This window comes from Fundulus heteroclitus, chromosome 15 (assembly GCF_011125445.2).
Source record: "Fundulus heteroclitus isolate FHET01 chromosome 15, MU-UCD_Fhet_4.1, whole genome shotgun sequence".
Taxonomy (NCBI): Eukaryota; Metazoa; Chordata; class Actinopteri; order Cyprinodontiformes; family Fundulidae; genus Fundulus; species Fundulus heteroclitus.
In genome coordinates this window covers 18,009,561-18,036,372 of record NC_046375.1, presented here as the reverse complement: position 1 = coordinate 18,036,372, position 26,812 = coordinate 18,009,561, and the positions used below count along the sequence as shown (strand labels likewise).

The 26,812-nt window shown below is 39.2% G+C and overlaps 2 protein-coding genes across 3 annotated transcripts; one reads left to right on the top strand and one right to left on the bottom strand.

The window, feature by feature from the left end:
* Positions 1 to 2,006: 2,006 nt before the first annotated feature.
* On the bottom strand, positions 2,007 to 5,551 carry LOC105937633 (protein LEG1 homolog). Its single transcript, XM_012879059.3, has 8 exons — positions 5,145 to 5,551; positions 4,970 to 5,056; positions 4,808 to 4,881; positions 4,625 to 4,729; positions 3,292 to 3,410; positions 2,637 to 2,778; positions 2,446 to 2,542; positions 2,007 to 2,352 (listed from the first exon to the last, which is right to left on the bottom strand). The coding sequence occupies exons 1-8, from the start codon at positions 5,440 to 5,442 to the stop codon at positions 2,201 to 2,203; spliced, it is 1,074 nt and encodes a 357-aa protein (XP_012734513.2). The 5' UTR covers positions 5,443 to 5,551; the 3' UTR covers positions 2,007 to 2,200.
* A 2,479-nt stretch (positions 5,552 to 8,030) lies between these two features.
* stx7l (syntaxin 7-like) lies at positions 8,031 to 19,572 on the top strand. Of its 2 annotated transcripts, none has more exons than XM_012879060.3 (10): positions 8,031 to 8,116; positions 11,458 to 11,550; positions 11,658 to 11,727; positions 12,906 to 12,996; positions 13,116 to 13,253; positions 15,533 to 15,573; positions 15,663 to 15,753; positions 15,837 to 15,909; positions 17,620 to 17,702; positions 18,459 to 19,572. In XM_012879060.3, the coding sequence occupies exons 2-10, from the start codon at positions 11,466 to 11,468 to the stop codon at positions 18,552 to 18,554; spliced, it is 768 nt and encodes a 255-aa protein (XP_012734514.1). In that variant the 5' UTR covers positions 8,031 to 8,116; positions 11,458 to 11,465; the 3' UTR covers positions 18,555 to 19,572. The 2 variants fall into 2 exon arrangements, with proteins under 2 accessions (XP_012734514.1, XP_021180436.1); XM_021324761.2 differs by lacking the exon at positions 8,031 to 8,116 and adding an exon at positions 8,166 to 8,220.
* Positions 19,573 to 26,812: the final 7,240 nt, after the last annotated feature.

Here is a 26,812-nt window from a genome sequence, read left to right as displayed (position 1 = left end):
ACTGGGACACGGTTAAATTGGATTTAATGTCATTTCTAGGCCCATGTTTCAACATTATAAGTGCATAGACTGCAGCATAAAAAGCCACCAGCACATGCTCTTGGATTGCTGTCATTCTCTTTAGTTTGTTCTGGAAATTTGCAAATTTTCTTATCAGAGGCTTTTGATGAGTAGATCATTGTGCTTTAAAAATTATCTGTCTTAATTCAGTCTTCAGCAAGTAAGTCTTATTTAGACTTAACATTTTTAGTAAAAACCCAATTTCATACATTTTGATTCCATTTGACACAGATTTTTTATGTGCATGAAGAAAAACAACAGATTCAAAACCAACATAGATGTTAGACTTTCGTCTATTGAATCAGACGTCACTTAATCGTCTTAACATGGGCTCTTTTTGTGCTGTGGTTGCTCTGAAACTCAATTTGGAATCTCTCATAGAAATTATTATCATTTAGACAAACATGAAATGCTTCAAAATATTGCTAAAAAAGATTTAAAAAAATGTGTGATACAGGTCGTTGAAAGCCAGCAAGAACAGAGTTATTTAGTTTTTCTTAGGTCTCATCAGCATAGTTTTAAAAGATGCACAAATTAAACAGCAATTTATAGATGTTTATATAAATCAGTAAAATTAAGGGGTTTTAATTGTTTATTTTAATGCTTTCTTTGAACCAGAGCCTCTGGAAAACAAACTGCTTAGTCAGTCTTCATGGCTAGGCTGTTGTAATTCTTTGATTATCAGGAAGCCCAAAAACATTTTAAAAGCTTTCAGCTTGTCCGAAACCCTGCAACACTAATTCTCATGAGAATTAAAAAGAGAGGTCATGTTTCTCTTATTTAACCTATTTTCATAGACTCCCTATTAAATCCAGAATACAATTCAAAATTCTCCTTCTCACACATAAAGCGCTTAATAATCACTCTGCATCATACATCAAATACCTCATTACTCCATATATTCCTAAACTAGAATGGGAGGCAGATCCATTCGCTATCAGGCTCCTCTCCTGTGGAACAAACTCCCAGTTGTGGTCTGTGAAGCAGACGCCCTGTCTACTTTTAAAACCAGGCTTAAAACTTTCCTTTTTGACAACGCTTATAGTTAGAGTGGCTTAGGTTACCCTGAGCTGTTTCTCTAGTTATGCTGTTATAGGCTTAGGCTGCCGGACGGCATCCAGATCCATTTCTTTCACTCTGTTACTTACCAATCTCCGATTATGCGTTATCTGCGGGTATTGCTGACATTAACTTTATGTTTTTGTGCTGTTCTTTATCTCTTCATAGAAGTTACACCTGTCTTAGCTTTCTGGATGGGAGCAGCAGCGGGGCTATTGCTGCCAATGCTTTCATCTGCTCCTGCAGATGGTACTCGTGATTCTGATTTTCTGTGTAAACCTAGTCTCTCTTAGAAGAAGCCACTGCAGGAGCGTTTGCTATGAATAAAACTCTGCTATGTGCTCTGTTGTTCATGGCATGGATTTTATGGGGCTTATTTGTTTAGCATTGTTTCTCTCCTTGATGAAGCCACTAAGACAGCTACTACTGCCTGTAACACAACTTTAGAAAGCACCCAGAGATCAGTGCTTCTCTGTTTTTTGTGTGTATGCCCTGTTTTTTTTTTTTTTCAAACCTCCAGTCAGTCATGACTGACACAACTCACATTGAGGTTTTTTTTCTGTGAAATGTAAGGTCTCCTCACCATTACTGTTATGTGCATGCTCAACATGGGGGATTTTTGCAAAGTTATCGACACCATCCAGCAGACTAGACTACACGTTTGGTTAGGAAGGAGTGTTTGCCGTAATTGACTGTATATTTCTGTGTATAAATTTGACGACTTTTGTGAAGTGCCTTGAGTTGGCTTACGTTGTGAATCGTTTCCATATAGATAAACTAAATTGAATTGAATGGAGTTTTAGCATTAACCAGAAAAACGTTTTTCCAATATTGACCTTGTCTAAACTTTAACATATTAAGAGAGCTTCAGAATAATTAAAGACAGCGAGTGGGGATTTTTTTTTTAATGTTTTATGTGTTCATACAAATGAACAAGGTTACATGAAGGTGTGATCCAGAGTTGTCTATCAACATTCTGCAATGACATTTTTTTGTTCTTCCTCATCTCAATTAAGAAAATACTGCTAACGGTGTCACGATTATATGGAAGCGGCCGTCTTTCTGGTTTTACGTGTTTGTCTCAGCAGGTTGTAGTCATTTCTGTGATGACGGACAGGAAAGTGGTTGTGGGGAAGCTGGGATTTGTAATAAGCTGCTCCAACAGCTGATTGCCTTTCTCTCTGGTGCTCAATGAGCACATCGCCCCTTTCCACATACGAACCAGTGACCCACCTAGTAGCAGACAAAATCATTATCAACCTTTGTGCTTAGTAACCTGCATAGATTTTTCTTTTTTGTCATCTTGTTTATAACTGTGTGTCCTACCAAGAATGGTATTGATGTTTCTCATCCAGGCGAAAACGGACAGTGTGTAGTTCTCCTCCTGACTCAGATCAGCAATGTTTGGGGCTACATCACCTGCCTATGGGTGGGAGTGGAAAAAAGGACAGATTGCATTATCCACATTTTTTAAATAGAGCTATGTTAAATGAAGAAGTCAGAAAAGTTGGACGCACTCGTAAAACTCGGCTTGGCAGAGGATTCAGGAACAGCAAAGACTTTTGCAGGTTGGAATGGAAATGAGCTGCTGCAACATACTCTGCAGAGTTCGACCAGCTGTCGGCAAACGACTGCTCCTCGGTGGAATAGTGGGTCTTCCTGAAGGCAAATAAAAACCAGCACAAGGGTAAGAAAGGTGAAATCATTTTAGATATCCTGGGGCTCCACGTTTCTATTGTTTAGCGGCAGACTGTACAAAACCTGGACTATAATAATAGCCCCATCTGTTGTTCCTTTTAAAATTGCTTGTTAGCTGTGAGATCTACACTATATTATTTAAAGTAATCAGCTAGGCTGGATCAGTAGCACATCCAATTAAAGTCTAACATGATCTAATCTGTTTTCCAGATGGAAGAGTATTGCAATCAATGTTACACAACAAACTTTTTCACTAAGGTGTACCTATTTTTCAGGCTGTACATGGTGGTGAGAAGTTGCAATTACCAGTCTTTCTGTATCTGATGCAATTATACATAACAATGTTACATGTGTTGAGGCAACGGTGGGTGATTTATAGCTTAATGTTATAGCTGGAAATTACACAGTCAAACTACGGGGTAAGGATGGATGGATGGATGGATGGATGGATGGATGTATGGATGGATGGATTACTTGGCATTGCATACTGCAGATGCATGAGTTGAAGCCGTTTGAGCTGTCCAGTAGACACCGAGGATGGAGTCTTTCTTCTCGTTGTCAGGCAGAGTAGACTCAGTGGTCGCCTTGAGAGCCTTAAAGAACACATTCACCATTAATGACATACGGGTCGACCTCATTCAAATAAAATATCACCAAAACCTTGAGCTATTTAAATAATTTGAATGAAAAAAAGTGTTCAATAACGTCATACAGACTTTGTTGTTTGTTTCAAACAATTTTTTTTGGATTATTATTTACATCTAAATTAAACTCTAAGTTCAGAAAGTTTTACTATTTTGAAATAGAAAGACTGCTTGACCGTTGGCCCACAAACAGTCGTTGGTACACGCATGGTAAGTTACCCGGGTTATTCCTAATTGAGATGAGTCTTCACATAGTGGTGTGTCCAAGCATGTTTACGGGAAGTTGAGTGGAAGGAAAATGTTGGTGGAAAAAGGTGCACAAGCAATAGCAACAGCTACAGCCATGGGACTGTCACCCCTCCTTATGTTAAGCTTTTCCTGAACTTGAAACAACATACAAGTCTGGAGGAGGAGTAGAGAGGCACAGAGTCCAAGTTGTTTATTCTCCAATCAGCAGTGATTTGGGCTGCCATGTCATCTGCTGGTGTTGGGCCTCTGTGTCCAACGTCAGAGCTATCCACCATCCAGCAGGAAATGTCACGGCACCGCACGCTTCCTTCTGCTGAACAAGCTTTATGGGGATGCTGATTTCAGCAGCACTTGGCTCATGTGTACACAAGCAAAAGTACCAATACATTGTTTTATCACTGTGCTATAATAGCTAGTGAAACTACCTCAGAGAGAGGTTTATCAAGAGGCAGGCGAGACGCCAAGCCCCACCGATGCAGATGAGCTGAAGGCCATACATACTGGGCAGGACATGGGCATACTTTTCAGTAAGCCAAGATTTATGAATGAAATATACGTTTGTATTGGTCTCATGTAATAGTGTAAGTTTTTTGTGAAATGGAACTTTGAGTTTTAAGTAGCTGAAAGCCATAGTCATCGATATAAACAGAAATATATGCTCAGAATACATCACTCTGTTCTTATTGAACCTCCTGCACACAAGTTTTACTTAAATAAACTTTGGAATGGTCCTCTAATTTATTAAGCCGTACTTGTGCTGCTGAAACGCTTTCTACACTTTGATGAAATGACTATAAGTGGATCAGATCTCCACAACTCGCTGTCCATGATGTGTTGTTGGCTGTGAAAAAGCACGCCGTTTAAATTGTCATTTTTATCATGTGTGTAAAGTTGCTCCACTGTAGTCTTAATACCTGGAAAAAAGCATCCCACTTGGACATGACATCAGGGTAGCTGGTTGAACATTCAGCATGGGTGGTGCAAAAGCCCTCTACACCCGCCGGCGCCTGCAGCTGGACCTGATAACATGACCAGAATTAATGTAGCCACCCTTATGAACCTCAGGTCTTGTGTGACGAGAGAAAAATCCCAATAACCTGAACGTTTTCTCCCAGGAAGCCCTTCTGTGCAGCGGACAGGAAGGGAAGTGCTGAGGTGAAGTAGGTCACACCTGAAAAAAAAAAAAAAAAACGGCATAAAGTGATGGGTAGTAATTTCTGTGAGCGTTTTGTGTTTAGATGCTTGTCTGTCACACTTACAGCCCCAAAAACTCTCAGCTGAAATACAAGTGGTGTCTCCTGTTTGCAGACCGCAGGTTGTTGAGCCGCTTGGGTCAGCAAGGCGACCTACGGAAGAAGGGGATTTAAAATCCTAAATGTTTCCCAGTGTTTGGGACTATAACAATAACAATATATAAATCAAATGTCATCCTACCTGAGCTGTACATCCATCCAAGCTCCATTGGTAGCCCCCAGATGGGGTTTTCATTCTGGTTTGTCCCCATGTAGCTCATGTAGGGGTCTGTGGCCCCTATCATCAGACGGTAAAAACTCTGGCGGTGTAGATAATGCCAGGGATTGGGGGTCAGGATCCCATTCTGCACAGGTAGTTCAGTCACTTGGCTAGCTGTTTGTGACCAAAGGATCGGCATGCCATTTTCCAGAACAACAGCAGAGCTGCATAAAGTCACGGCAGACGCGACGAGAAGGCCAAGGGCCGCCAAACGCAGCATGACTGTCCTCGATGGTGCAGATCCACAGAGCCAGGAGTGTCCACTCACGACTGAGAGTTGTTTCAGATAACAGGGCTTATGTACTCTCTCTCTGTATGCTCACATTTCTATGCTCCAACTAGCTCAGACAAATACATTTAAGGGCTGCAGTCTGGTGACTTGTGGTTCAATGGACCCTCGCAGATAAAAAAGATAAGAGGGTCCGAGCACACAGAGCTCAATACTGTCCAAATACCCAGACACAAAATAGTGCAAAGTACACCTGGCCATGCTGTGTCTCCTCGAGCCTTTTAAAAATGCATTTTAGCAAAAGTTAAAAACGCATTTAAAGAAGTTTAAGAAAAACATATTTGTTTTAGTAAAATGAGTTCCATTATTTGGAGCTTCAAAAGCCACACTTGTCCTACAAAGTAAGTTGTCACATTAAATGAATTATCTGTCGATCTGATACAAGCTGTCAGGACAAGATTTTGTTTGTGCCGTCTACTAGTGATCAAAGTATGTCAGAGGTTATACAGTGATGTACAGCAGACTGATCCATTGATTGGTTGACCTCGTTGAACTGCACTTGTCCGCTTATAACACCATGAAGGAACACGGTGTGCTCTCTAATTTATTTCAGACAGCATGTGAACACCAATGCCGACATACCAATGTCCAGTATGAAAAGCTCACTCAAACAGTGGGTGGTTATACAAGGTTGTAAGGCAAATGTAAGGATGATCAAAGTGATACCTAATTTGTTAGGTTCCAAAACATTGCAGATGTATAAGTAACAACGTTAGAGTTAGTTGTACAAAATGAGTTGCTTCTCCATACAGGTGCTTGTGGAAAAAAAAAAGAACATTGTGAAAAAGTTTATTAATTTTTGCCTTTGTTTCTTGTCATTTTGATATGAGGACAACAAAAGCCCAAAATTCAGTGTCTCAGAAAACAAGAATAGTATATAAGATCAATAACAAGAGTGTTTTAAAACAGACGTGTCAGGGTGCTTGGGTCTCCTTTTCAATTAGTTATTGCACTAAATGCGGTGTGGCATGGTGGTGATCAGCCTGTGGTTCTGCTGAGGTGTGAGGGAAGCCCAGATTGCTTTCACAGCTGCCTTCTTGTGGTCTGCGTGGTTGGGTCTGGTGTCTCTCATCTTCCACTTAATATTACTGCATTGATTAACTATGGGGCTCTATCTATCTATCTATCTATCTATCTATCTATCTATCTATCTATCTATCTATCTATCTATCTATCTATCTATCTATCTATCTATCTATCTATCTATCTATCTATCTATCTATCTATCTATCTATCTATCTATATCCAACTAATTTATTTAAAAAAATATCATATAACACTGGGAAATACCTAAAAACATTTCAGTTTCTGAATTTAGATCTACAAAATGAAACCCTAAAGCCACAGTTCACGTTTCCCCTTTCCAATCAAGAAATGTACTCTTCTAAAAACCCCAGGCCCTGGGGAATCAACACTGCAGAGGAAGAAACAGAGGTGGGGGATCTGTACTACTAATAGACAAGCTCAGTCTTTTAACTCTAATTTCAAAGATTAGTAAAACATTTACTGTTTTTTTAAACACTGTTTATTTTGCTCACAGGGCACAAGTGCCAGCTGATAAGCTGTCAAAACACAGCAATAAAACAATAAAATGCTTTAGTCTGTTTTGCATTGTGTAGTCATTTAATTTAATGTATTATTCAAAAACAAATCAATATTTTAAAGGTGTTTCAATATAAGACATGAAAGGAGCTTTCAAGTTGTTGTTTTTTACCTTCTCTTCTGCAAGGGCAACTCACCCCCAAATCAAGTTTCGCCAATTTACTGCATATTTGTTGAAATCTTGCTTTTATTTCGAAACCTGTCACTGTGACGGCCTCCTAAGGTATCTTGCATTGAATTTTGAATTTTGAATTTGAATTTGAATTGCTATTAGTTCAGAAAAGTTTTGTTAGGCCACCAAAATAGGACATTGGGTGGAGTTATGCTCTGGTATGTGGTTGAGTTACACTTCAAGTAAATCTGGGAAGATTTAAATGAGTAGCCCCAACCATTTCTCGGTCCATTTCACTCATCCGGCTTACTCGACAGGAATGTTCTCATACCTTTCCCATTTCGACGAGTGGAAGAAAAATGGCCCTAAGTGTCTCGTCAGATTTATAACCCTGTTAAACAGGAAGGTAATGCAGCATGGATTGACACTTAAAAATTCCCAGCCACTCTTATATTGCATACATTAAACGCAAATTAAGGTTAATGATAATAAACAAGGCAGAGTTAGGGTTTGTTAAAGAAATTGTTATTTCGTGATACATTACGCTACACCACTGATTAATGTGCTCTAATAAAAGGTGCGTATTTTATAGTGATGTACGGTATTTTCTAAATAAACTCCAATGGCTGCACAGTGTGCTTCAGAGGAGTCCATCTCAAAATTTTCAATGCAGTACTTCCATTACGTAATTTTCTGTTTCTTATTTATTTATTTATTTATTTATTTATTTATTTATTCTTTCTCCTGTATGTTTTGGGGCTCTCTTTCTGCGCCTGAAATCTCTCATGCGGACGGTCAGGTGGTCTCGAGCGCACGCAGCAGACGTCATGTGACAGAGGGGCGTGGCCGCGAACCAGGAAACACACACCGCCGCTGCGAATCTCAACAAAGGTAAAGTGCTAAAAACTTCTCCAGAACCGAGCCTGACAGCGACAGGGTCCACACAGACCGGAGCTGAAGCGCCGTCGCTTCGTATTCGGCCGCGGAGAGAACAGGTCAGCGTGTAGGTTTCGGTAAACGGAATGCGGCTCTCTGACGTTACGGACGCAAATGCTCGCTACGTGTTCGTAGCAGCTGCGGTAACTTTCATCAGGGAACCGCTCAGACATCCAGACTAAATGCCAGTCTGTAAATAGGTTGAAAATGGTTTGAATCTCTCTATTTACCAGAGACTGAAATCTCCCGAGCGATTTCCGCATTGCCCGCGCTCCCAAGGGGACACGTATAGCAAAAAAAAGAAACCCAAAACAGGACGTACATGGCCTCCGAGCAAAGATATTAGAGAACTAAGCGACAGAAAGGGCTTCTCAGGACGTGACAGGTTAGCAGATGGTTCCTCGCAGGCTGGGTCAGTCCTGAGTTACAGGAAGTGTGAATGGCTGACCCACAGTATGATTCCTCCTGGCCCAACCCTGCTAGGCCGAATGTGGAGCTGCAGCAATGTCCACATATTAAACTGTTCAAAATTATCTATTTATCTATTACAAAATCATTAACTTCTCTTATTTTTGTAGGGTGATTACATGTGCAATAAACTGCACTATTCAATTCGCTTCAGCCATTGCAGCGCATGAAGATGAACCCCTGAAGAATAATCTTTGCTTGTTTTTTCTATGAGAGGAGCTTCTTGCCATGAGTGCCATTGAGCCTGCACGTTTTGGTCAGCAGTTTGCATCCCGGTTAGCAGCTGGCCGTGTGTCATTGCGTATATAGTTTGAGTTAAATGGTTTTAAACTGCTAATTTGAATGAATTCTACAGTACATTTTGTTTTTTGCTTTTATAGTACAGCGGTTCGGTCTGTGTTTGTGTTGTTTTTAGTGCAATGTCATAGACTGGTATGGTTTCAGGATTTTTAACCGGCTGATACCGAGATCCAGTTTTCTTTCGACTCTGACCTGCCGGTTCTGATTTTGTCCAGTTCCAGTTTTTCTTCAAAGGACTGCAAGACACATAAACTGTGTCTATGTTCATTTTTCTGTGGTTCAACAATTAAGCGTAGATTAAGGTCCGTTCTCCTCTGTAGCCCAATTTCATCTCCCCCTGCTTCGATTTTGGTTCCCGTCAACAAGCAATTTGCCAAGTTTAACAGCTTTAAGTAAATTCACCTATTGTAACCATATAGTTTATTTCTCTTGCATGTACCATTAATGAAGCAGTTGCAAGATTACCCCCATTTAGTTTAAACGTGTGTTTCTTACTTTGAGCCAGCGTTATTTTACTCAAAGCCAGCGTTATTTTACGCAAAGTGAATCAGTGTACAGGTGTTTACAGGCTGAGGAAAGAGGAACATTTGACTTTTTATGTTCAATGAACAGACAAAACAAAACAAAAACAAAAAACTTTGTGTTTCACTACGCTGTCAAAAGACAGTTGATCAGTTTCAATGAGCCGAGTGATTGATGCCTCTTTACTTTTATTTGGATTGAAGCCCAAACAGCGATGCAGACGGCCATAGTTCTTAGACCAGGTCAAAACAAAAAGAACGTAATGGAGACCATGCAGTGCAAACCCAAAACATTCAAATCACATGTCAGATATTACAGACAAGGACAAAATTGTTAGTACCACTCTGTTAATCAAAAAAAATTCTCATGGTCGCTGAAATAACTTAAAACTGACAAAAGTAATAGTTATATATATATATATATATATATATATATATATATATATATATATATATATATATATATATATATATATATATATGCTGAAAATGAACCAGTGAAAATCGTACATTGCTTTTGAATTGTGGTTCAACAGCTTTATTTAAAAAAAGACACTGATACAACAAGCCTGGACAAAAGTGATGGTACCCAGAAAAAAAAAAACATACTTTGACCATAGGGGCATGTCAAACTGAGGTGTGGCCTCTAATTAGTTTACAGATCTCCAGTCTGTCCATTTAAAGGGTCACAAGTTGTCACCGTGTTGTTTGGTGACACGGTGTGGACCACACTGGACATGGATCACTGGAAGCCAAGGAGAGAGCTGTCTCAGAAGATTAGAAAAGAAAATCTAGACAAGCATGTTAAAGCTAAAGGCTGTAAAACACATATTATTCAGAACTTTAAGGTCCACAGGACTGTAGCCGACCTCCCTGGACGTGGCCGCAGGAGGAAAATGGATAAAAATTAAACAGACGGATCGCTCAAACCTGAGACCACTGGAGCAGCTTGCTCACAAGGAGTGGACCAAAACACCTGCGGACAGGTGCAGAAATTGTCTGACCGCAGTGATTGCCTCAAAATCCCGCGCAATAAAATATTAAGTTACAGGTGCCATCGTTTTTGTCCATGCCTGTTTCATTAGTTTATTTTTATATGTTTCTGTTTAACCACAATTAAAAAAAATGTCTTATTTTCATTGGTTAAGTTTTAATAAATGTTTTTTTCTTATTACTTTTGTCAGTTTTAAGTTATTTCAGTGCCCATTGTGTGATTTTCTTTGATTAACAGAGGGGTACCAACAATCCTGTGCGCGTCTGTATCTACACTGACCTGTAGTCAAGGTTCTGGGCCTCGGTTGATCTAAGATTCTGGCAGAATCATAACCTTGAATGGAAATATACTCGTTTCAGTCTGTCGTGGTGTTTGTGCAAAAACAAATTTGCAGCAAAAATGTGTACATTTTGGCAAGCTAGGAAGGCAATCTTGTCATTTGAATACGGTGTGGTGAAACCAGAGACGCAGCTAAAGAATGAAGGACAATCAGCCCCGAGGTCTAGCATGAGGTGCACTAAGTTTTCTTTTTACCTTCTTGCTCCTTTAAGCCAGCTGACCAGCACTGTGCAGCCACATGTGGGGGAAGGGTGGAGAAAACTAGTAACTGCAGTACTTTCTTTTGCATCCCATTAAATCTGTGTCAGAAAATCTGTGGTTCCCAAACTTCACACGTTAATGCACACCCACTGTTGTTCTGATAGGTATATTTTACTGTTGATAGGACAGCAAAGCCGTTAACTTACAGGTGGTACATATAAGGTTAATACCGCTTTAAATGCCCCACCTGAAGATTTCCCTGTAGTAAAATGCATAAGATGATCATACCAGAGGTTATAGCTGGTATTGATGCAGAACAGGCTTGGAAATGCCTCCCTAGAGCTGGAGGCTACCAGCTAGAAGCCGTTGTCATGTGTTAGTCACGAGAGCAGCAGAGCGCAGTAACTGGGGTAGTCGGCTCCCAGCGTGACTTCATGAATGAGCTCTGATTGTGTTGTCTTGTGCCTTCGCAGCTCTCATCATGGCGTACCATGCCGGGATCCAAGAGGATCCCAATGTTTTGGTCCAGAACATCAGTTCCAACATCCAGAGGATCACACAGCTGAGTAAGACAGATCCGCCGTCATCGCCGGCACCGTTACCGAGAGTACAGCCACTTTTTCTCAAAGTCAGCGTTTGAGTCACTGTGTTTATTTCCTTTCTTCTCACTCAGCCTCGGAGTTGCAGAGATCGGTGTTCCTGCTGGGTACCGACCAGGACAGCAGCCAGCTCAGACAGACTCTGTGGGTTTTTAGGGATTTGTTGGAGTTGCTTGTCTGTTTGGTTGTCAGACGCATTTCACTAAAACTGTAGCTTAGTAGTAGATTGAGGCACCAAAGGGAAAAAAAAAAAAAAACACTCCTCACACCTAGTTCCATTTAAATATAGACCCAATAAATACTCTAACCTGATCCTAGCCAGATTAATATCGCTCCGCCTAGCTCAGGGATGGGCAACTGGCGGCCCGGGGGCCGCACACGGCCTTCGTCATCACTCAGGGCGGCCCGCGAATACATCAATAAAAATGTAATAATGATAAAAAAAACCGAAAAAAAAAAAACCTTGTAATTATACTTTTGACCGATAGGGGGCCGTACCCAAACAATAGCGGGCATGGGCTGCTTTGCAACAGCGAGGAAGAAAGTCAAGAGCCACGGCCACAAAGGGAAAACTTGACAGAGAAAGTCAAATTTTTCAGACAAAATGGGAAGAAGTATGGACATGGGGAAGTTTTTTTTATTTGTTGTGGTCTCTAGTCATTTACACACAACAATAAACCGTGAGAGCCGACGTGAGTTTTGAAACTCACATCCATCTGGGACCTCTTCCATAGAGAGTGATTTCTTCAACCAATTTTATTGTCCAGCCAATCAGGACGCAGGGCTGGAGTTTCATAGATGTGACGTAGTGGAGAAGCGACCTGGAGACTGTTTTAATACAGACAACAATGGCGGCTCGCATTGAGGAAGCAAGCGTTAACATTGATGTTGCTATTTCTTCCGTGTAGTCCAATCTACCTAATATTGTTTCATTAAAAGAACATCAGAGAACAGCTCTGAAGGCTTTTGTTGGTGGAAACCATGTTTTCACCCTTCTCCCGACCGGATTTGGCAAGTTTTGTTTTTTTCCTGCGTCGCTCTAATCAGCGTCATGGGTTAGCTTCGGTGTGAGTGGTTGAAATAGCACGTCCATGAAGATGACAGACAAGTGGCTTATCCAATCATATGCAAGGATTTTTGATAAGGCCCAGCCTTCAATAAAGGCAATTCCTATGGATCTGTCCCAGATGGATGAGTGGAGCTAGGCGGAGCGAAATTCATTTGGCTATGGTCAGGTTAAAAATACTTAGCATTTAGATAAGATTTACAAAAAAAAAGAAAAGAAATAGTTTTAGAAAACTAAATGTCTTTTTGCGTATCAGTCAACAGAAACAGCAGCAAGGTAACCTGCTGGCGAAAGATACCGACAAACTGATGAAAGTCTTCACCTCTCTTCCCATCGGCCCAGACCAGGTACAGAGCTTTCACATTTCCCCTCGCCGGCGGCTTTCAGCTGCAACACATTATGTCAGAAGCTCTGAATGCGTTCTCTGCTAAATCTTCGCCTGTGTTTTGGCTTCTGGGGCGTCCAGCGGCAAAGGAAGCTGCAGAAAGAGCGGCTGCTGAACGACTTCTCGGCCGCTCTAAACAGCTTACAGAAGACGCAGCGGCAGGCGGCCGACAAAGAGCGGGAGTTTGTGGCTCGGGTCAGAGCCGGCTCAAGACTGTCGGTGAGTGAGTGGCCGGCTGTCTGTCATGCTACCTGCACGGACGGTGGCGCGCCAAAGATGTTTAGCATCTGAGTAGACCTGTAATCCTCTGCTGTTTTAAATTTTCAAAGGGAGTATCTACTATTTAACAGAGTTTTATTGTACAACTGATAAAGATCTTATTGTTGTGAGCTAGGGCTGGACGATATACCAAAAAAAAGCATATCGATAAAATAGAAATCATATTGATCGATATCGATGATTATCAACAAACCACAGTCGTGGTTATTTTATGCTGTTGCTTAGCGACCTGTTTTTAGATACAGATACACACAAACACTGAATTCAAGCTCAACCCTTTATTCAACCAACTTTTTACCAAAATTGCAAGTTTTTAAAAAAGAAAAAAGAACGCGTGCTCACTGAACTCTAAAGGGGGCGGAGCTTGGCGGCTGAGCTTTCCTGGGTCTGCGTTGTGATTGGTTGGGAGGATGTAATGACTGTAATATTAACCTACATGATAGGCTAGAATGCAAATAGAAGGAAAACTGTTCTGTTGAACTTTTTATTGACCCTTTCTTTTCTATCATCGATATATTATTGAATTATCGTCCTGCCCTATTGTGAGCAAAGTATTATTTAAGTGTTTACCTATATGTACTATATTTCCTATCTTTACATTGCCTGGCTAACCTGATGAAGATATGAGACAAAAGACTCACCTGAGTGTTTCCTCAGCTGTAAGAATGTGCCCTTTTATTTATAAATGTGTGAATTCAGATTATCTTAAAATCACATATTGAAAATCAAAGAAGCAAAGTAAAAAGACCATGAACACAGGTTTTTTTTGTTTGTTTGTTTGGAACAGATCCTGGTGTAAACATTAAAACATAAATCCAATTAAAACAGTGAAAAAGAAATCAGCCAAGGTTCTCTTTACGCTGAATTCAGACTGTACCATGAAATTAAATATCAGCCAAGATCCGAGTGCTCTCTACTGGGTCCTGTGCAGTGGTAACTTCTCCATGACACGTCGCCTAAGCCTCGCAGTAAAGATCGGTACGTGTTTCGATTTCTGCAGATAGGACATCGAGCAGGAGAAAAGGCCCACTCCTCCAAATTGTGCATATAGTTACTGGGAGACCCAGGGGGAAGGTGTGAGTTTTCAGGCTGCAGTTTAAACACAAAATCTTTATGTCACAGCATCAAAGAGAGGCCCTGTCTTCTTATTTGTAATGGAAATCTATCTCCTTAGAGGGGAGGACAAATCTTGAATAGAGGCTCGCAAAATGTATTTAATCAGTTTACATTAATTACAGTCAAACTCATAAAAAACAACTAGGTTTCAAGGCATCTGTGTTTTCAGTCCCGATTTTAGAAAAAAAAAAAAAAAAAAAAGTAAATAATGTGAATGATTCCTTCTGACTGCAATATATGTTGTACTGACCGCAGGGCAAGGGTGAAATTCCACATAATGCATGCTTGGCGATGGAGTGGATTTGTATTTTCTTCCACTATAAGCTCTAAAACCGATGGTGGAGGCGCAGAATCTGCTCGCATTTCTTGGGAGTATCTGCAGATTTTAAGGAAACATCCAGACTTGTGATCGAAAGGCCAAGAAAGCTGCAGGAAAAATATATCTTTTGATATTTGCTGCTTTCACAACGAAATGAGCTTTTCTGAATCAGTGGCGATCTATTCAAAGAGTCTTGGAAATCCTGGAGTCCGTGGTACGGTGTTAATGAAGTATGAACGGTGCCTGAAGAAGTGCTAACTCATCGAGAACTATTTAAGTATTTATTTCTTCCTATCCTTTCAGGGATTTTGCCGAAAAGTGGAAATTAGACATGACATGTCACTGAATAACACGGTTCTTGAAACCAAAGTAACTCTGCTTGTCTTACGCTCCCTGATAACATTTGTGACAATCTCTTATGACGTGTTGTCATGAGAAGTTTAGTTTTAAAAAGCTCATGTCACTTTCCCTCATGCAGTACGGTGTTCGGGCTTGGATTCCTCTGTGGGAGCCGACTAGCTTGGCAACTCTGTTCCCTCTTTGCTTATCTCACCAGACAGAGGAGTCTCTGTTCAGACCTCCTTCATTTCAATAAGTAGAATCAGTGACTCGCTGCTTTAAGGAGCCCTTTAGGAATTATACTGCTGATGCTAGAAATTGGTATATTTATACATGGAAGTTACACTCTGTATTCACTAAATTCTTGCTTGGCTTAAGAAAATGGCTCTGCTATCAAACTTTTTAAAGTAAGGCACATAAATATGGACTTTCCTCTTTTCAACAGGGAGGTCAGCCTGAAGACAGCTTTGGAAATGCATCTCCAAGGTCAAATCAGATGCGTTTAATATTTCTTATTCCTTCTACTTCTATTGCTGCAGTAACATTTAAAGTATGTTTTCTGCGCATTTATGCAGTTACACCCAGGTTCAAGCACAGACTGAGGTGATGACAGAGGAAGACCTGATACTGATTAAAGAGAGAGAATCTGCCATCAGGCAGCTGGAGGTAAAATCTAAATCCCCTCAGTTACGTGTGTCAGCAGTCACAGACATGAACAACACCCTGTCCTCCATGTTCTTTGGTTTTAGTCCGACATCACAGACATAAATGACATCTTTAAGGACCTGGGCATGATGGTTCATGAGCAGGGAGACATGATAGGTGAGTATCAGTTATTTTTACATTATATTTTACCATCTTCTGTCTTTCTTCCTCTTCTTTAGCTTCTATAACCTGCACAGGCTCATTGATGGCCCTTTTTCAGTTTACCAGCTTAGGCCACCTAGTTGTTCTTTAAAATGTGCTCATTCTCATCGTCTTTGGATGAAAAACAGGCCCACAGCATGACAAATCCTCTGCCGTACCTATGAGTGGATGTCCTGTGCTTTTCCGCTTTTTCATATTTTGCTTGCTGCCAAACCCACCTGGAAGGCTTGTGTCCGAAAATTTCAACTGAAATGTCCTTTGACCAAAGCGCACGGTTCCACTTTAAGGTCCCAGTTTAGCAAAACTCTCCATTGCTGCTGGGACTTGGTGTCCTCTTCATTGTTGCTAGCTGGCAAAATAAATAGGGGCCCTCCTCATAACGTAGCGGGCCCTCATCCGACGCAGGCCCATTCGTTTTAAGCCAGTGGCCTTCGTGTCACATTGGAGACAGGAAGTAATTAGAAGTGCTTAGAACCGCTGATCAACTTAAAAGTCAATTATAAATGAAAATGGCTCCAATGACATTTTTATGGGTGTTAGGGGTGTTAATGGGTGTAGCTTTGATTATTATGCTAAAAACTGTTTTCATTAATAAAGGTTACTTGTTTTTCTAACACTAAATAAGTATTCGTAAATTATAGTCTTGAATATTCACATTTTTAGTACGAACATATGATACTGAAAAAAGTTTGAATTTATATTCAGTGTTTAAAAATGATTTATGTTATTAGGTTTTAATATAAAGAAAGTCATAAACTCTTACATAAAGATGATTTTTTTTTTACTTTTACATAAAGGAGTGGATAAATATTCTTTATAGGAACATTCAGTTTTTACAGAAAATGTCAGAGAAGCACAATCGATTGCATCGATTACAACCAAAAGTGACACAAAAAATCCACTTCCTTTAAAAAAGAATATTCCTTGCATTAATGTCATTCTTTGTGGAAATGCTATGCATATTTTGGATGAAAACGCTTAGGATAAACTGCTAAAACTAGCATTTTTTTTATTATCTTTAAACTATTAAGAGCCACAGTGGAGCCTCTTGCGGCTTCAGAGCTGTTATGATATGGGTTATGATAAACTCACGTTTTCATAAACTTCCTTTCTTTTCCTTCATCACAGTGACCATTCCCCTTGTGCTTATGCGTGTGTATCTGTGTTGTGAAGATCTGTATCAGCTATGTTCATAAAGCAATAACTGTTGAAAGTCCATCCGGCTGGACAAATATTATTAGCAATCAAAATGTGAATGTAAATAATCTCAGCAAATATTGCATCAGAACTGTCCTTCGCAATCCCGATATTGCACACACTGGAACTGGGATTGGATATGTTGTGCATCTCAAACCCACGCTAATGTTCTCGTGCTCGTAGTTTGAAATGCAAACAAAATATGAGGACTAATTTCTAAGAAAACTTGCAAAATCTGTGTTATAACCGATGCGTTTTATGCAAACAGATAAAAAAAAACAACAAAAAAAAAACAATTGTTCTGGCCAATTTTGTGTGGTTGGATCACTTTTCCTCTCCGCAGTGAGCTTCAGTGTGTTTGGAGATAATAATGCCGGTTTATGGTTCAGCATTGACACCAGCTCTGGCACCTGATGTTATGTAAAAAGAAAAAGATATAAATAACTGTGGTGCTTTTTTGTTTTGCAGACAGCATAGAAGCCAACGTGGAGAGTGCAGACACCAATATCCAGGCAGGCACACAGCAGCTTGCAAGAGCTGCAGACTATCAGGTAAAGTAGGAAACAGCAGGAAGGGCCGATGCAACAGAGATGAACACACGAGACAAAAGCCTTACTAATGAAAACAGCAGTAAGCATGACTCTCCTTCCCTAAGAGCATGAAGCAACACCATTAGTCATCTTGATTTCATAAAAAAAGGGCGAGGAAAAGCAGAAGCTTGGTCCAAACGTGTCGTGACTCATCAGCATTGTGTCACCTCTCTGCAGGGCTCCCAAACAGTCGTGAAAAGTAGGGAATCTGATTTTCCAAAGAAATTTGAGTAAAATTAGGCCTGTTTTGTCAGGTTTTATATTTATAAAAAAAAAAAAAAACATCAAAATGTAAAAAAAAAAAGAAAAACTGGAATTTTTAAATGATGACCATTTATCTTTGATTTGCCACATCAAAACTTGAGTTTTAGCCCTACTGAATAATTTTGTTGCTTTTCTGAATTGCTAAAAGTTTTGTGTTTTTAATTTGGGTTCTCAAACTAAGTTAATGCTCATCAACTGATTTAAAGGTGTCTGAATTTAATTAGAAATAATTCCGTGCAGATTTTCATACCTATTAGAGATTTAAATCATAATCATTCACCTCTGTGTTGCTTCATGATTCATGGAAAGAAAAAAAATACAATATTCCAATATTCTAAATAAAAAAATGGACTCTGGAAACGTGTAGAATTTCTAAATGTAATATATGTAGGAATCATGTATGTTGATGAAAAAACTCTTGATTGATCCTTTTTTTTTCTTACGTTCTCTTAGCGGAGCTCCCGGAAGAAGATGTGCATCCTGATGGTCGTTCTGGCTGTGGTTGCTGTTGTAATAGGACTCATCATCTGGGGCTCTCTGAAAAAATAAGACCTTCCTCTCACCGCTGACGTTGTCCGCCTGGACGAAATATGAAACACTCTCCCTCTTCTCCTAAGTTGTCTTATTTCACCCTCTACACCCCACCATGAAATTGGTCTGCCTGGTCTTTGACACTTCTGGTCATTTTATTGTGGATGGGGGTGGGAGGGGGGCTTTAAGTGACTTGTTTGTCTGATTCACATGACACAGTGTTGATGTCTATTATTGCTTCATTGATTAAGCGACGCCACAACTATTTCAGAGTCTCTCGTTTGAATGTAATGGGAGATTATATAGATTATAGATAACTTCTTGGTTATGTCGAGCAGTATGGAAGTCACCAGTGATTATCCTAATGCTTATTCTCATTAGGTTATAAATTGAAGTTCGCACAAACCAAATACAAACTATCATCAAATATCTGTTTTAAGTTAATAATTTGTACAGGAATTTAGTTGATTTACAGAATATATATATAGTTTGCTAATAATTGGCACATTAAGCTAACATTCCAGACAATAGGGCTGAGATTTGTTCTTTAGGTCGTTTTTGTTTCAGACGTAAAGAGGTTTTTAAACCTTTTTTGTTAATCCCATAACCCTGTCCATCCTGTACATATTCACCTGGTGAGGCTAGGGTTGAGTACCTATCTAAAATGTGTTTATGTGTATGTGTATGGGGTTGATTTTAACCTGCTGACATGTGACACTCCCATGCACCTTCATCATCAGTTTCTGTTGATTTTATCTCATCATTTATCAGAGAAAGGATCCGATTACTGTAGCGGGCGCTGAGTGATGATCATTTAGTGACTGCTACCTATACTGTACATAAACAATCCAAAATCAAACCAAAGTCCAGCCAGGCCCAGTATGTCAAACGCAGAGTCCTGTAATATAAGACAGACATTAATGCCACGGTTTCAGAAACATTTTGATGCCTCTAAAATCATTTTGCCATGTATGATTTTTAATATGGATGTTTAAGTTCTGATTATAATGCTGAATAAAATACAGAACCAAAAGTGTGCAGATTGCTTTTTACTGGATGGAGGAGCTGGATATAACAGCTTGAAAAAATTTAGGGTATTGTAAAAAAGTTTAATATTTTTGGTGACTTTATTCAGAAAGTAAAATTCATATATAAATTCATTACACATAAAATGAAATGTTTCATGATGGCTTAATGACGGTGAAAACCCAAAATTCAGTATATATGAAATTTCACGGCTAGGAGATCTGCAGAACCTGATCTTTGGACTGTTTTGATCTAACTAAATTCTCTTAGTTATCAAAATATTAGCTTCATCTATATCTTCAAATTCTATGTTGGAACCAAATTATTTAAGATGGTGTTTACTTTGATTACCGTCCCCATTTTAGATATGATTAATCTATCCTTCACAAAAGGATGTACCACAGGCATTTAAGGAGGCTGTAATAAACATTTACTTAAAGGTTTATTTACCTTTGCTTGATCAAGGCTAATTTAAAAGTAAAATACCTACCGGTATATCTAATTTTCCTTTCTTATCTAAGATTCTTGAGAAAATATTTGCTTATCAAGTGTGTGAGGACCTGTTTGAAGAATTTCAATCAGGCTTCAGAGCTCTAAGATGGCACGCCAGATTGATAATGTGTAGCACTGAAACAGCTCTGGTGAAAGTCACAAATGATATTATCATGGCCTCAGATAATGGACTTGTCTACACTTGTTTTTCATCCTATGTAAACTTTTAAACTGGCTCAGATCTTATCTGTTAAGCTACCTTTCTCCTCTAGATAAAGCCGCTAAAAGAGACATTTTTAAAATGCTGAAAGTACCCCCTCTCCAGTGCTGCTTTGTTCTTTTTGTTTGTTTGTTGTGTTCTCAAACCCACTGTTTCTACATGTTTGGTATGAGAGATTGCTGCAAAGTCAACAACACAATGCAAGCGACTGTCCACTGTTGCTACATGCGCATCTAGGAGGGGAGATTGCTGCAAGTCAATGACTCAATACAATCTGCTAGGTTGACTTTGAATCTGTCAGAAGCATTTACTAGAACTGACTTATTTTTTTGTAAAGTGTCCTGCATAAAATATTTATTTGCTCTATAATCTACATAAACTGAACTGAACTGAAATTGAATTGAAATAATTGAAGTAATAGCAATATTTTGGAGTGGCCCAGATTGAGCCCTGATTTGAATCTGGTTGAGAAACTGGAGCAGAATATTAGGGTGGTGGCAAGTAAATATGTTTCATGGCATAATACAAAGCATCAATACTGGTGCAAATATGCAAAAATCTCCTTGGCAATTATAAAATGGGTAAGTTTAATGTGATGCCAATGAAGAATTTTCTAGTCAGTGACGAGAGGGATATTTCTGAATGCTGTTTTAAAAAAAAGTTAAAAAAAATGCATGTACTGCATATCCCTATAATCTTTTGTGAACATCAGAGCTTATATAACCCTGCTAAAACAATGTTGCACAAACTCTGGTAACTGGGGTCTATCAATTTATTTTTAGTTTTTTTTATTTCATGAAACATGTTTTTAATAATATTCTACTTTAGAAATGTGTATAACTACTCTTTGGCACAAATGTACACAAAAAATGAGTACGACAAAAACAAAGTGAACACCAAAGAGAAGCTGAAGCACAGGAAGCCACAGCAGCATGTTTCCTAATCTCGGACACTGGTCACAAGATGTGCATGTGCAGACAGGGTAGAGATTTTTTTTCCTGGTCCAAAGCTCACACACTCATATTGCTTCGTCAAAATACCTTTAAACCTAATTTTTCCTTACGAGGAGCCAGACTTTCTTGTACCTTGGTAAAGATGTTTGGGTGTGCTGTTCTTTAAGCCTCCTGAAGAATCTTTTAAACTTTTGCTGCATTTTTATTCATTTTTAATCCAGACTCTCTACCTGGCTTTGACAAGATCGTGTGAAATCCACATAAAAACGAGGCACATAGAGAAAAGAAACAATGAAGTATCTGAAAGTCTTGTCTTAGAGAAAATAATACAGTGCATAAAATACAGTGTACCATATACATTACTGTACATTCCAATATCATAAGCTAAAAACATTGGCTCCAGATCTCCTTTTTGTGGCCTTAGTATGAAACATGTAATATCTAGATTGCTTATATAAACAACTTTTAAATATTAATAATGTTAAATGATTCCTATCTGCAGCAGACAGTAGGTGGCACACTTCCTACAGAAATGCCTGAATTTTAAGCCAGGACCTTGTTGTTGTTGTTGTGAGGCAACAGCGATTAAAAAAAGAGCAACAGCATTATTAACTGATGACAAAAAGCACAGAGGAGACGTAGTCACAGGGGAATTTACAAATCAAATTTTATCTTTGCAATTGTTTGCTGAATCAAGTCACAGTCTCTCACTTTATTGTCAATAGGCAAATCTAATGTGCCAGTAGTGATATTCTGACATTAGGCCAACTCTGCAAAAAAAAAAAAAAAACATTTGTCTAAAGATGGATATACAAACCTATAGTTGGACCCATACATAATTAATGAAAACATTACATTTACTATCTGTGCTTCCTTTATGTTGCTGTACCAAATTTGAAATGTTCTTCTTCGACTTTAACTTTACAGCCGAAGTCATTTACTGCAGATACGTCTCCTTCGTGGTTAATATATCTGCAGCAACTCAAAAATAGTAGTCCCCTAATACAGCTGACACCAGATATTTACATGCACTTTATAATAAGGCTTTTATGTTCATACTGTATGACACTAAATCAAGGAAATCTTTTCCCGTTTAGGTCAGTTAGGATTTATCTAGATTATTGCTATTTGCTAAATCCAAGAATAATTGAAATGATCTGGCTTGGAGGTAAACCCGGAATTCAACCAAAACACTGCTACGTTGTTAACTGATTTATTTAAGGGATGATGAGGAGTGGGAAACAGACAGGCAAACAGAACAGAATCCAATGGTAGGTAAGGCAAACATCCAGGCAACACTTGTCAGGGGGCAGGCGGACAGAACTGGGTCAATAAAACAGAACCAAGGTGCTGGGAGCTCTTACCAGAGAACAGAGGATGCACTCAGGGAAATGACGGGATGGAGTGCGTGAATGAATGAGAGACGAACCGACAACTAGCTGAGGAGGGGGTGAGGCTTAAATAAACAGACAAACAGGTGAGCGGAGTGAAAAACTAATTAACCAAAGGTGGAAGCAATTGCGGAACTGACAGGAGCTGGAGAATTAACCAAAATCCAAGGACAATAATGAAAACAAATCGCAGAACTAAAATCAGAACTTATACAGAAAACAGATAATGAAAATAATCTAGAACGCAAATAAACCAAGAGGCAGGAAAATACTTAACCAAATAATAAACGAGAAGAACCAGAACAGAATATAAAATAAACAGGCTAAACCGGACTTCAGAACTTAAAACACAAAGTAAACGTAAGGCAGGGAAATTCTAACTTAACCGAATCATAAACAGGAACCAAGACCGAATATTACAATAATGACAAGGATAGAAATTTATTTTAGAGAATTTCTATAAACTTTCTTCAAATTGAGAAGTTTGCATACATCTCCTGGGCTACTGGCTAATGGCCCTTTAAACTGCATGACTTGATGCTAAACATAGTTTGCTGAAGTTATGAACAGCTCCCCTAGACAGAACTGATTAGTCCATTCTGTAAACGTCCTAGCTAAAACACAACTTTCATGCTCTGCCAACACATTTTCTGTAGGACTGAGACCAGGCCTTTGTGAGGCTCCAGAACACTGACTTTCATACACTAATTTCGAGGTTCGCTTAGATTCACTGACCATTTGGAAAACCCATTCGTATCCAAACTTTCTATTTACCCTCCAATGTTCTTTCCTCGCTGTGGCATTTTGTGAAACGCATCAGTCCTTCCACAACCAAAACCCAAGACGCTGCCACTCGGGTACAGCGCAGTGGGAATGATTTTCTCAGGCTTGCACCCTTTATTTATTTTCCTCCACATGTAAGTGGCCAAGCAGCACTTCAATTTTAGTTTTATCCTAACGTCTAAAGGCTTTTGCTTCTCTGTGCATCTGGAAACTGTATCCTGGCTCCATATGTTGCTTCTGGAGTAATGGCCTCTTCTTCGCTGAGTGGCCTTCAGCCCATGTGGGTATGGGACTTGGTCCACCGTGGATAATGGCACTCTGTTAACAGCTACAACCAGCATCTTTACAAGGTTGTTTCCTTTTTGTTCTGGGATTGATAGACACGTTTAGCACAAAAACGAGTTAAGCCAGTTTCTGTCATGAAAAGTATAATGACTGGAGAATCTCATACTTTTTATACTTGCATCTAAATGTTTGAACAGATGGACACGGCACCTTAAGGCTCTGAGAAATTGAACCCAGGGATGAATCAGATTTGTGGAGATCCACATTTGTCCTCCTGAAATCTTGGCTACTTTTTCGTCTTCACATGACGTCACAAAAGATCGAGGTATGTTTGAGGTGTTGCCTCGAAAGATAGCCGCAGGTGTTCCTTCATTTGACTCGAAGGTTGCTAATTATCCAGAAGTTTCCATAATTTGTTCAGATGCATATAAATCTTTTCTAATCTATTCCTCTGAATTCAAAGAAAGTGATTTCAAATATCTCTCTATTTTTTCTGGCATTTGGCAAAAAAGAATAATTTTGTTAATCCTACTCTAGCTAATCTAATTGAGATAAGTTTAGTCTGATTTGATGTCAGAAAGTGAGGGAAAAGGTTACATACCTCATTATAGTGTATATAAATATCTTGACTTATTTCAACTGTATTAGGGACTAATATTCTTTCTTCTCTCAGCTAATCTTGGTGATTGAGTTGCTGCCCTTTGGTTTAAATATCACAAGAAGAGGAGAGATAAAGAGATTAACAAGGAATGAGATCTGTCTGCAGTGTTCTCCTCAAAGGTTCAAGTCCCAGAAAGAAATCTAAATTTTTGTATGAGGTATTTAAAAAGAAGCTCCAATAGTAAATCTAAGATTCAGATTTTTATTGCTGCTTTTACTTTCAGCCTGCAAAGAGAGTTAGAAACGTCCCAGTACATCACGTCCTGTCCTTGTTACCTTCGAGAGGAAAAAGGTGAGGGAACTGCCTGGAGTTAGCTCATGTATGCTAGAGCAGACGGTGTTGGAGTTGGACTCGGATGTGGAGGTAACAGTCTGCTGTGACGCAGGAGGCAAACTTTCCTTGGCAGGATGAGAGATGAGGCAGATTTGGATCCTGAAATTGTAAATACGCTGCTCCGGCGAGGAGGAGGGGATGAATCTGGCGTCAGTGGGACAGGGGAATATTTTTAGGCTGGTCGACACAGAAAGTTACAGGTGGTTGCAAAGAGCTGAGCAGGATTTTCCTTTTCCAACCAACATTTCACAGCTGTGGGGCTCAGAGTTACGACACAAACTCCGCTTGTTTATTTTACTGGATAATTTAATAAAAAGGGTTTACAGCAAACGGTAGGACTGGAATCACGATAAGTAACAAAGACGTTTCTTTTCAGTGGTGGTGTGTAACAAATTGTTGTTGTTTTTTCCCCCCCAAAATGCCACGGGGAATCACATATAATCCCAGGAACAAGATTAATTTAAAAGACGACATGGAAAAAACGTCTCATAAAGCTGTTTTAAAAGATTTACCTAAAGTCTGAAGTCATCTTGTGTGATAAATTGCAGAAATGGCTCATCTGCCCAAACACTGAGCTCACCGACATCAGGTTTGCATTTGCGTCAATGTTAAAATGGCAAGCTGTTCCTAGTTTTCCTTTCCACAGCCAAGCTACAACAAGCTTTTTTTCCCCAGGAACATCAGCTCAATAGAAGGTGACTCTTTTTCCTGTAGACTAGAGGAAAGATGGGACCTTAACATTTGACTGGTCCAATAGCAGAATGTAAGGCTGAATATGCAGAAGGTTTGTTTTTCAAATCCTAAAAGTCCCAATGGATATTTAAGACTTCTGTTTATCCAAAGGTTTTTTGTATGTTACCTTAAAATGTAATTCTCCTTTATGACTCATAATAGCTTAAATGCAGTTAACTCTATCTCCGTGAGACCATGACAAATGCTAGTCTGATATTAAAAGTAAGCAAGAAAATGTGTGCATCTTTTTTAACCAAAAATTATTAAAAAATATATAATTTTAGTACTTAGACTTCTTTGGTTGGAGTCTATCAGTACCCTACATCGTGGCTTGGCCATATCTTCTGTCAGATTTAGTTCTGAACTCTGGCTAAGTTATCCTGAAACTTTAATATTACTCTGAAGAAGTTGTTCTTATGTTCCTTCGAGTGCTTGCTTGAGTTCAGTGAACCCCAGAAGTTAAAATGCATCATCTTCAGGTTTCTAGTTTGACATCTGGAACTTTTTTGGGGGGAAAGTGGCTGAAATTCAGAAATATTCATTGTTTCACCCACCTTGACAAAAACAAACAAAACATAAAAAAAATTAGTTTCATCTGAATAAAAATAACTTCCACAGCATATATTTTTAGGTGATTCTGTGGAAAAACCTAAAGTTCCTGAACTGTGGGCTAAAGGTTTTATTTTGTTTCATCACATTCTCTGAAAAGGTTTTTGTGAGACTTTATCTAGGACTAAAACTTTTTTATAAAGAAGGACTTTTCTTTTGAAGGACATGTTTATCAGTTTAAACAAACAGAGAATAAAGGAGATTGTTGTCACCTGCAGAGTATAGAGGTTGCCAGAAATTCCTGCAGATTCTTAGGTGTTGCCTCATGGCAGCCCTTTTTCCCTCTTGTCTTTCATCAATTCTCGCTATTTGTCACATATTTTCTTGTTGCTAATATTCTGCTGTAAAGTGTTAATTGTACGACAAAGTTCAACGTTCAAGATTACTGGATCAATGTGTGCTTCTGTGCTTGTTTGTCTGTCTTGTTGTGTCTCTGCTCTGTCTTCTCTAACCCCCAGTTGGTCGAGGCAGATGCTGGAGGTTTTTCCTTCCTGTTAAAGGGGAGTTTTTCTTTCCACTGTCACTTCATGCTTGCTCAGTATGAGGGATTGCTGCAAAGCCATCAACAATACAGACGACTCTCCCTGTAGCTCTACACTCTTTCAGGAGGAGTGAATGCTGTTTGTCAAGACTTGACGCAATTTGCTGGGTTTCTTTAGATAAGACATTTTTTAGACCCATCTGTATAATTTGACTGAATTTGACTTTTCGAAAGTGCCTTGAGATGACATGTTTCATGAATTGGCTCTATATAAATAAAATTGAATTGAATTGAATTAAATGATTGACAG